The 10,072-nt window shown below is 45.1% G+C and overlaps 1 protein-coding gene across 4 annotated transcripts; it reads right to left on the reverse strand.

Moving 5' to 3' along the window:
• Positions 1–3,950: 3,950 nt before the first annotated feature.
• On the reverse strand, positions 3,951–8,266 carry HJV (hemojuvelin BMP co-receptor). 4 transcript variants are annotated; one of them, XM_034989892.1, is made up of 4 exons: positions 8,099–8,266; positions 6,621–6,792; positions 5,677–6,257; positions 3,951–5,208 (listed from the first exon to the last, which is right to left on the reverse strand). In XM_034989892.1, exons 2-4 carry the CDS (start codon positions 6,700–6,702, stop codon positions 4,585–4,587), a joined length of 1,287 nt encoding a protein of 428 aa, XP_034845783.1. In that variant the 5' UTR covers positions 6,703–6,792; positions 8,099–8,266; the 3' UTR covers positions 3,951–4,584. The 4 variants fall into 4 exon arrangements, with proteins under 4 accessions (XP_034845783.1, XP_034845784.1, XP_034845785.1 ...); XM_034989893.1 differs by having other exon boundaries at positions 6,621–6,810; XM_034989894.1 differs by lacking the exon at positions 6,621–6,792.
• Between the last annotated feature and the right edge of the window lie 1,806 nt (positions 8,267–10,072).

Consider the following 10,072-nt stretch of genomic DNA (forward strand, 5'->3'; position numbering starts at 1 on the left):
ATCTTGCCATCAGTGACAACATGGATGGACCTACAGGGTATTATGCTAAGTGAAAGAAGTCAGACAGAGAAAGACAGATACCATATGATTCCACTTATATGTGGAATCTAAAAACAAAACAAAAGAATGAACAAACAAAAAGGCAGAAACAGGCCCTTAAATAGAGAGAACAAACTGATGGTTACCAGAGGGGAGGGAATGGGGATGGACAAAATGGGTGAAGGGGAGTGGGAGGTCCAGGCTTCCAGTTATGGAATGAATAAGTCATGGGGATGAAAAGTACAGCATAGGGAATATAGTCAATGATATTATAATAGTGTTGCATGGTGACATATGGTGACTACCCTTGTGGTGAGCATAGCACTAACCTATAAACTTGTCGAATCACTGTTGTAAACCTGAAACTAATGTAACATTGTGTCAGCTAGATGTAATATTAGTTCTTTGAACCAAGAGCAGATAATGATTCCCAAACCATTAGCCCTGTTGTGAAGACAGAGTCCAGTTATCCTGCCTGATCTCTCTTTCACTTTCTCAAAGCGCACCCTCCATTCACACGCAAGTTTTATCTCAGGAAACATATGTAATTTATTTCTTCCTATTGGGAAGGATGATGAATAATTTGATTTGGGAGTAAGCAGAAAAATTGAGGAAGACCTTTTATTTTCTAATGCTTTGCCTTCTTTCCTTTCCTTTGTACTGGTGCAGATGCCTGGCACTGATTTTGGGAACCATAATTACTGGACCACGGAAATTATCTGTTTCCTTGAGAAGAAGTGTGGGAAGGAATTTGCCATAAAGCATACAATGTGGGTGAAGTGGGTAGGGAGGTGTTGGGTGGACCTAAGAAATGGTTGAGGTGGCCACAAGTTTGTTAAGCGGAAAAGCTCAGGACTGGCCAAGGTGGGAATGTCCTCCCTTTTAAAAATCAAAATAATGTAACATAATGTAGTTTAAAGTCACATAATATTTAGGGCTGACCCAAAAAACATCAGTTCTCATGCCCTCCTACTGAGACATTCAATAGAGTCTCTTCCAAATCTTTTAGCTTTTTTATCTGGCATTTACTTCGTATTTCTAGGTGATATGTTTCTTCTTTTATTTCTTAATTTAGAAATAGTAGACATAGATTTTACTTTTTTGTTATAGTATTTGAAATGTCAGCTTTCACATCATGTTGTATATCTGCCTTCTCTTTCCTCTTACCTCATCCTCCTAGTAGTTATATCACAATTTGGGTTGTATCAATAGTTAGTGTTTACATTATTGTCGCTGTGTAAATAATATCCACTGTGGCAGCCAAGTAGAATATTTTCATTGTTCCATGTCTTGAACAACCCTTTGTTGTGAGGTTATATATAATAATTTATTTCAACAATTTATTTGTTTAGCCGTGCCACTACCTCCAACTTATTCCTGAAATGCCTATTCTATCAAATACTTACTAGAATTTTCTCTCAAATGACCAACATATCTAATAATCTAAGAAATCAGATTTCTTTTTCTGGGACACTCGCCCCATCCCCACTGAGTAATTCTTTTTAGTCACCATCGCCATCTGCTGACTATTGGTGGAATGGAAAGACAGAGTTATGAGGTGCAGGGCTGATGTTTTTAAGCCGGAAAATGTCCTTTCTATGGTATTTGACCTTTGGAATGACAATCTGGAGGAAGGACTATGTCCCTGTGATAGGAGTAGAAAAGAGAATATAAAATCATGAAATACTCTCTCTCCCTTGCCCCATCATCCTCTTCTTTTCTGTGTTTTCCTAGAAGAACAAGTCTGTTCCAATATTCCTTACGATGCTGTGGTCATTCTAAGCCTTTGTCAGATCCAACAAAGGAAAAGGGAAAGATGGGCTACCTGTTTTGTTTTGTTTTTTTAATTACAGCTTTATTGGGTATACTTGATGTGTGATAAACTACACATATTTAAAGTATATAATTTCATGGGTTCAGGGGCACCGGGGTGGCTCAGTGGTTAGGTGTCTGCCTTCGGCTCTGGTCATGATCCCAGCATCCTGGGATGGAGCCCCGCATCAAGCCCCGCATGGAGCCCCTCATCAAGTCTCCTCCCTGCCCCCCCCCACATCACCTGCTCAGCAGGGAGCCTGTTTCTCCCTCTCCCTCTGCCTGCCGCTCTGCCTGCTTGTGCCTCTCTCTGTCAAATAAATAAAATCTTAAGAAAAAATAAAGTATATAATTTCATGGGTTTTAACATATGGATACCCATGAAATTGCTGCCACAATCAAGTTAATGAACATGTTACTCCGAAAATTTCCTCTTGCCCCTTTGTAAGCTATCCCTCCCTCCTTTCACCCATTCCCAAGCAACCATTGATCTCCTTTCTGTCCCTATATATTAGTTTACATTTTCTAAAATTTTATAAAAGCGGAAGCAACCAGTATATACTCTTTTTTTGTTATTGTTTGGCTTCTTTTGCTTGCATGATTATTTTGAGATTCATCACATTGTTATGTGCATTCGTAGTTTATTTCACTGTATTGCTGACTGATACTCTATTGTCTATGGATTTATCACAATTGGTATATCCATTCATCTGTTGATGGACGTTTGGGTTGTTTCCAATTTTTTTGGTTATTACAGAGAAAACTATAATGAACATTTGTGCATAAGTCTTTGTGCTGACACACATTATCATTTCCCTTGGGTCACTACTTAGAAGTGGAATGTTTAGATCATAGGATAGGTGTATGCTTAACTTCAAAGAAACGGCCAAACCATTTTTACAGACTGGTTGTACCATTTTGCATTCCCACACGCAGCTTATGAGAGCTCCACTTCTTGCTAACACTCGATATAGTCAGTCTTTTTAATTTTAGCCATTGTAGTGGTTGTGTAGTGTTTTCTCATTGTGACTAATTTGATTTGCATTTCCCTAATGACTAATAATGTTGAGTATCTTTTCATGTGCTTATTTTGAGCTACCCATTTTTCAATATTCCACTGATACTAGGGGCTAACCTTAAGTTTGGGCAAAAGAAACAGTGTTACGACAGGTACCATGGAAGAATCTCATTCACCACTTGGCCATGAAATTCTTAACTGACTTGAAATTCCCACATCTGAGGGATAAAGTTACTCTTCTGAGTTAAGAGAACCAATATAAGGAGCAGTTAAGAAGGAAGTCGCTTGTGTGGAGGCATTCGAGGCCACAGCTCCACAACCGGAAGTTTCAGTGGCTCTCTGTGGTTTCCCTGACAACACAGTGTAGCGATGAAGAGTTAAGGTTCTGGAACCCAACTGCCTGGGTTCAACAATTATGGTCAATTAATAAATTAATTACTGTTCAACCATTTATGTGCTGTGTGATTGTGGGCAAGTTGCTGTACCTCAATTTCTTTATATAAAAGTGAAGATGAGACTACTACCTTCCTTAGAGAGTTGTGAAAATTAAATGAATTCATATGTTAAAAATCTTTAGAACATTCCCTGGTAATTTTAAGCTCTCAATAAATGTTAGTTATTAATTTAAACTCCTTGGACCCATTTTCAAGGTGCCTCATAATTTGGCCTCTGCCCATCTTCTGTTCCGTTACTTCCTATCTACTTCAGTTGACTTTTGCTGGTTTCCTCCCTGAAGAATGAATCTATGCACAACTCCAGATGGTTTCCATTGTCCTGGAAGGCCCTTAGCAATTCAAATCCTACCCAGTCTTCAAAGATCACTTCAAATCCCATCCCTTCTATTACCTCTCATTATTATTTATTTAGTTTTCATCAACTATCTTTCCATCTGAATTCATAACACCACAGAATTTAGGGAATAACTGCACACTCATCACTCCTGCATGTGAATCAGTTTTGTCTCCCTACTAGCCTGTAAACATCCTGAGGGCGGAAGTGATATCTGATACTTCTGATATCTGATACTTTGTCTTTACTCCATTTCAAGCATCTGTAAAGAGATTCAACACAGGCAACAGAAGAGGATGTGAAGAATTCATAGCTTTAATAACAGATTAGTTAGGGGTGGGGATGCTAGCTTCTTTCTCATCTGTGCCTTTCTCCAAAGGCAGAGTTTCCCTTCTCCCAAGATCCAGACAACCCCCATTTCATTTCTGAACCAAGAAAAAACACATCTTACCCACTTTTATTTATCAAATAGACTCCATCCTTAATCATTTCCTCCTCTTTCCAAGAGAAAATATTGTTGGATTTTTAAATCTCTCATAGGTAATGATCATGTCTTCCTCTTTCAATTCTTTCCTCTTAAAAGTCTCAACCCTTAAGTTTTCTACTGGTCATCATGACCCCTGTAACCTCTGCGTTTGTTGGGATGATTTCAGGAGTAGATGGACTAGAACAATCACTTATCATAACTGGGACTGGGAAAATGGACAAAGAACCCCTCTAGAAGTCTAGATTGCAGAAGCTTTGCCCAGAATCCTTATTCTGTGATCATTTCAGTCCTGGCCTGCAGCCTTATCTGACTCTGGTTAAATGTCATTATTTCATGTGTCTTCTAGTTCCCACTGTTTCCTTCAGTGAATCTTCATGTTCTTCCCTGCCTGTTTCTATCCCCTGATCATTTCAAACCAGTCATGGGGTTGCTGGCCTAGTTACTGAATGCAAAGCCACAGAACAAAGAGCCCAGACACAAGTGGGGCCAGGAGGGCTCCTGAGGAAAGAGGAACCCCGGCATCTGAGGGGAAGAGGTGCAGCTTTTCTAGGTCTGGCAGGAAAGCTCGGGCATCCTCCAAAGCTGCCTGAGCTGCCACAGTGAAGTTGGGATCACCAGAGATCAAAACATCAAAGACACAGGAATGGAAGTAAGCGTCTTCAACTGGCAGCCCTTCCTTGCACAGCTGTTTGGCAGTATCCATGGTTATAGCTCCCCGACGACTGCGTTCTGAGCGAGAGAGTCGCTGACTTGGGGGGCATCCCCCAACACAGAGCTGCAGGTCCTGCTCAGCTGAGAAGGCCCTGGCCACATCCTCTGCTACCCTGATGGAGAAGGAGAGCTGCCCAGCTGTCTGCCGAATGATTATAGTTGTGCCGATATAGGCAGCTCGGATCTCCACGTGATTCCCAGGGTTAGCAGTTCGAATGGATAAACTTGAGCCCCCAGGTCGGTCACCTCCATTGATAGAACCATCTTCGAAGGCTGCTGGAAGATTGTCCACCTCAGCCTGGTAGACCTTCTGATCAATGCATTCCTGCATGTTCTTAAATATAATGGTAAGCTGTGAGGGCAAGAGGGAAAACAGTTCATTTGGGGCTCAGTGCTTTTGTCCCCTTAACCACAGTCGGGCCTCACGCACAGTCAGGGATCTGATCTGGGCAGAGACGCCAGGCTTATGGTGGCCTTCCCTCACTCTGATCTCTTCCCTGCTCAACCCCTCCCTCTCCTTTTTGGTCTCAATCTCAGCAACTCACAGGAGAAAGAAAAGTTTCCCTTCAGGAACTCCTCAACCTAGGGCTCCTCAGCTCTCCTCTCAACGTTCTCTGGTGTTTTCTGCATTTGAGTGAAATTCCCAGCGAGGGAAAGTGACCTAAGGAGCAAGTGCTTGGTGGGAGGGAGTGGCGGGAGATGCGGGGGCAGTCGAGGAGTAAAGGGAATGGCGAGCGTTGCTGCGGGACGGTGGGGAGGGGAGGGAGTGGTACCGCGGGGCGACCATGAGAGGGTCTGGAGGAGCTGCTGAGTCCCTGACCTTCCGGGTGGCGGTGGCGTTGGCCCCCGATGCCACGGGGGAGCTGGTGGCCTGGACAAAAAGGAAGTCATTATCCAGCAGGGGCCAAGCTCCTTGGACACGGCACGTGTGAAAGTGGTGGTGGAAGCTGCGCACGTGGGGGTCCCCGAAGGAGGCGCAATGCAGGAAGCCCGGGGGACGACCGTGCAGCCGGGAAAACTGGCCTTCATAGTCACAGGGGTCCGGGGCTGGGGGGCCGGAGGAGCGGACGGGGCCCGAGCCTGGGAGGGCGGGGCCGCGGGGCGGGGGCGGGGCCGTGGGGCCCTGGCGGGAGCAGTTGTGCTGGATCATCAGGTCCTCGATGCCGTGCACCGCCGAATGGAAGGCCAGGTCCCCGCGGCAGGTGCGGGCGGTGCGCCGGGTGCAGAGAGCGTAGGAGCGGAGGGCTCGACAGAGGCCGCCGGAGCCCACTCCACCCCGGCCCCCTCCTCCTGCTCCTCCTCCTCCTCCTCGAAGTGCTCCCGGTGAACCCCCACCTCTAAGGCTCAGGGTGGATGATACATACTCAGCATTGCAGCGGAGGATCTTGCATTGAGAATGAGCTGAGGACAAAGGGAGAGGATTGTGAGATGGCTCCTAGATTCCTGCTTAACTCTCCCAAATCTGATGAAGGGAGTTCAGCTGCTCCTAAAACCCAACTGATCCCGAGTTCCAGTTCTCTCCCCGGTCCCCAGCCCCCAGCTCCCTAGTTCCTGTGTTCGCTCGGTCTTGCTAAAAATGTGTAAGCCCGCTGGATCTCTTCTCCCTGTGGATCAAGCGCTTTTCCAGTGCCCTTCCCTGGAGAGTCAGGAGAGAGAGTGGAACTCCCCAGCACCCATCCCTTCTCCTCACACATGCTCACCTGCCCACCCTTGCACAGCAGAGGACCCTCTAGGTTCCCCAGCCCTTCCCTAGCCCTTCCTTACCATGTCCACAGAGGAGCAGCAGGAGGGTGAGAGTGCTTAGAGTTGGGGGGTTGCCATGGGGGGACCGGCTTGGTTCCCCCATACCTATCCGGCCAGGTCCCCCCAGGCTCTGGCTCTTTCCAGCTGATGACTCTCCTACCTAGTGAATTTTGACCGGACCTCCTGTAAGGGACTGAAAAAAGAAATTTGGCTGGGCATGGGGAGAGAGAAGAGTTGAAGATCATTCAGGATGATGTGAAGAGAATCTGGGAAGATCAGGGAAAGGATGAGCGAGCGGTCAGGAGTTTGGGGAGAATGGGGCTCCCCAAACTGTAAGTGTGGCTGTTAAGCCTCTGTGCCCTGCTCTTGTGGCCACTGTCAAGGTCCCTTATGCAATACCCTGAGGTGGGGGTGGGAGGAAAGTTGATTAGACTGGCGGGGGGGGGGGGGCGGGCGGGCAGAGTCCACTGTATTGCCCCATCCTGAGCTACCAAACAGCAGAAGTGTCAAAAAAGGAGGGATTGTGTGGATGGATCAGACCCCAGTCATCTCAGTGGGCTCCTCAATAGAATTAGGATCTGAAAATACTTCAGAAACATACCACTTATTTGCCCTTCCCCATCCAGAAGGGACACCCTCCAGGGGTCATTCATTTCTCTTCCTCCTTTGTGTCAGAACTTTTAGCAAGAAGGAGTGAGGGTAAAATACCCACTCCCTCTCTAGAACATCAGTATTCAAAGGAAAAGGGTCCGATCTCTTTCATCTACTTAGAGAGCTAAGATTATAATCCCTCTCTCTCACTAAATAATGGGATGAAAACCAAGCATGCAAATCAATATTTGTTTGGGCTAAGTCAACAGTTCTTGTATTTTTTTAAAAAAATTTTTCCAAATCTGACTGAAGAACCACTCTTTTCATCTTCCCTTTGCAAATTCAGAAGTTCTCAGTCTTTTGATGAGGACAGGCCTTGGGGAGGGGCTAAGCTCCTCCAGCCAAACTCCCCTTTCTTGGGGTAAGGATATGAGTGGGGTCAGAGTCATGCAGGAGGGAGAACAGGGTGGTGAGACTAGAGTGTGGGGATAAACCATTTACAACAAGGAGTAGCCCCCACCATTGGCAGCCCAATGTGAAGGGCACTGCTGAGTAGGGGCAGGGTAGAAGGGTACCAGTGACTAATCATCTGAGGCTAAATTTGGCCTTGGTGAGAAAACCACAGAATAGGGGATATGGGAAACTCCTAAAACTTCATCAGAAGTCTGAGGCAACAGGATAAGGAGAGAGCTAAAACAGCCAAAGGAGAGATGGAAGATTAAACTTCAAGAGGCCGGTGGCCAGCAACCAGTAAGAAATAAGACAGGAGAAATGGAGATGGGGCACCTTGGTATGAAAGAGATCCTAGCTTTTGGACCAGATACATTCAAGTAGGTGTCATAATTTTCTGAAAGTCTAACTTCATTCCAAAAGCTTATTAAAGGAATTGCAATTTCATTTTGACTTACTGTTTCCAGAGGTCAAACATTACTCTGATATCCAATTCTCCAGCCATGACTGCCTACTCTGTCGGTCAGCTCCAGCCAGGGGATCCCCCGTCTCCTTCTCCATGTCTCCCCCAGGTCCCCACACCGGCTGCAATCTCACTGGGGTCAGGGAACCAGAGAAGGTTTGGCATGGGGGGAAGGGGGAATAAATGGCTGGCCAGAGTACTGGACAGCTGAGCGGGGGAGGAGGTGGCTACTGAGTTGACTGTTTTAAAAATAGCTAAGTCCAAAATTCCAGGAGCGTTAGTGGGGGTAGGGTGTGGGTGGCGCGAGTGGGGAGGGTAGGAGGATTAGAAAGAATATGGAGTATGGGGTGCCAAGTGGGGAAGGGGGGGCAGAAATATTATAGGCAAGTCAGATATCCACTTCCAGGTTATGTGACTCTAGTCACTGCCTACTCCAGGCAGCCCTCCAGCATTCTCAGTGATGAGCTCCCAGCCTTTAAAAACTGGAGTAGGTAATTACATACCTTTCTTTCACCACCCTCACCCCTGCTATATTGAATATTGCATTTAGTTTCTACTGAACACATCTAGGAGGTAGCTGACTTCAAATAAGGTCCATAGCAGAGGTAGTTCACCTTCCCCTCCCCCATCTTTGCAGAGTATTTCAGAAGGACTAAAAAAGCCAGCTGTCCAGAGAAGAAATCTGAGCTCTGAGTTGCTTAGGACGAGGGTTTGTTTCAGTCTAGCAGCTCAGATCCTTGCAGCTGTCTATCCCCCTACCTCCTCCATTTCATTCCCTTAGTTTATACAGCAGTTCCTCTTCCCTCCCTCTCACCAACTCACACACAAAATATAAGCTTCTGAGTTGTTAGAGGAGGAGGCTAGCAGAAGCAAAGAGGTGAAGAAGGAATAGGGATAGAGTTTTTTGAAGGTTACTAATCCACAGGGGACGGGAACTTGGAGAGATAAACTGAGGAAAAAAGAGATTCAGAATGATACTTCTGTGGAGTAACATAACCTTGTGACCTTTTAAGATATTGCAACCAAGGAATTTAGCCATGTCATATTTTTGCAGCCATAGGCATCTGGAAGGCAGCTATGCTCACCACTATACCACCAACGCCGTCTTGCCATAGGCATCTGGGACCATCATCTCTTACACTTGCCAAGCAAGTGAACACAAAAGCTGACTCCAAACAGTGTCACTAAGGCATTTGATTAATTGGCTTTGCATTTAATTCAGAATCTAGAGGTCAACACAGTACTCTTCTCTTTATTATGCATATATCTTTGAAAAATTTAGATTTCTCTCAACCACATGAGTCCACAGCACAAGGATATAAATGCCAACCAAACTATGCAAGTGACTTTAAAATGCAGTAATTTGACTATGACATGCCAAGTAGGATACACTCTAAGGATAAAAAGAAATGCAAAAGTATCTCCCAGGAGTCATACTGTTGGTGGTAGTGTTGGTATTGCCATTGTGCACCTAGAGTGGGTGTGTTGTGGAGTAAAACAAACACGTATTAATGCTAGTGTCTTTGTGAACCAGGATTTTTGGTGTAAAATAAAGAGATACAGATTTATCATCGATGAAGTTAAATAAGAACTCTGTAATTCTGATTTAAATTGGAAATATAACTGTGAGCTTGAGGCATATTTTATACCAAAACATTTCCTGGCTTTATTCTGAAAAGGCCTAGAAGCAGTAACCCAGTAGCAATGACACCACTACATGCAAACTGGGCTTTCTAAGCACCATTTCCCACTGAAAGGAGCTCCTTAGAGAAATAGCTGAGTTCAGGTATGGGTCAGGAATTGTGCAAGATAAGCAAGGAAGCCTTCAAAAACTAGTAGGATTGTATCAAAAGGACTCAGAAGCAACTAGAATAGTTTACACTGGCCAAAGATGAGACAATTTAAGTGTCAAAACGGATACTGTTTGCATATTTGATATGTTCAACTATCATATTTGTATCAAATATGT

The sequence above is a fragment of the Mirounga leonina genome, unplaced genomic scaffold (assembly GCF_011800145.1).
Source record: "Mirounga leonina isolate KUSES-001 unplaced genomic scaffold, KU_Mleo_1.0 Mir_493, whole genome shotgun sequence".
Classification (NCBI taxonomy): Eukaryota; Metazoa; Chordata; class Mammalia; order Carnivora; family Phocidae; genus Mirounga; species Mirounga leonina.

Bases quoted from the DNA above. Each gene is read 5' to 3' on its own strand.
- HJV (XM_034989892.1), bottom strand. From the start codon at position 6,702: ATGGGGGAACCAAGCCGGTCCCCCCATGGCAACCCCCCAACTCTAAGC. The intron at 6,258-6,620 runs GTAAGGAAGGGC...CTTTGTCCTCAG, and splicing joins GCTGCTCCTCTGTGGACATG to CTCATTCTCAATGCAAGATC. The intron at 5,209-5,676 runs GTCAGGGACTCA...TTGCCCTCACAG, and splicing joins ACGCCACCGCCACCCGGAAG to CTTACCATTATATTTAAGAA.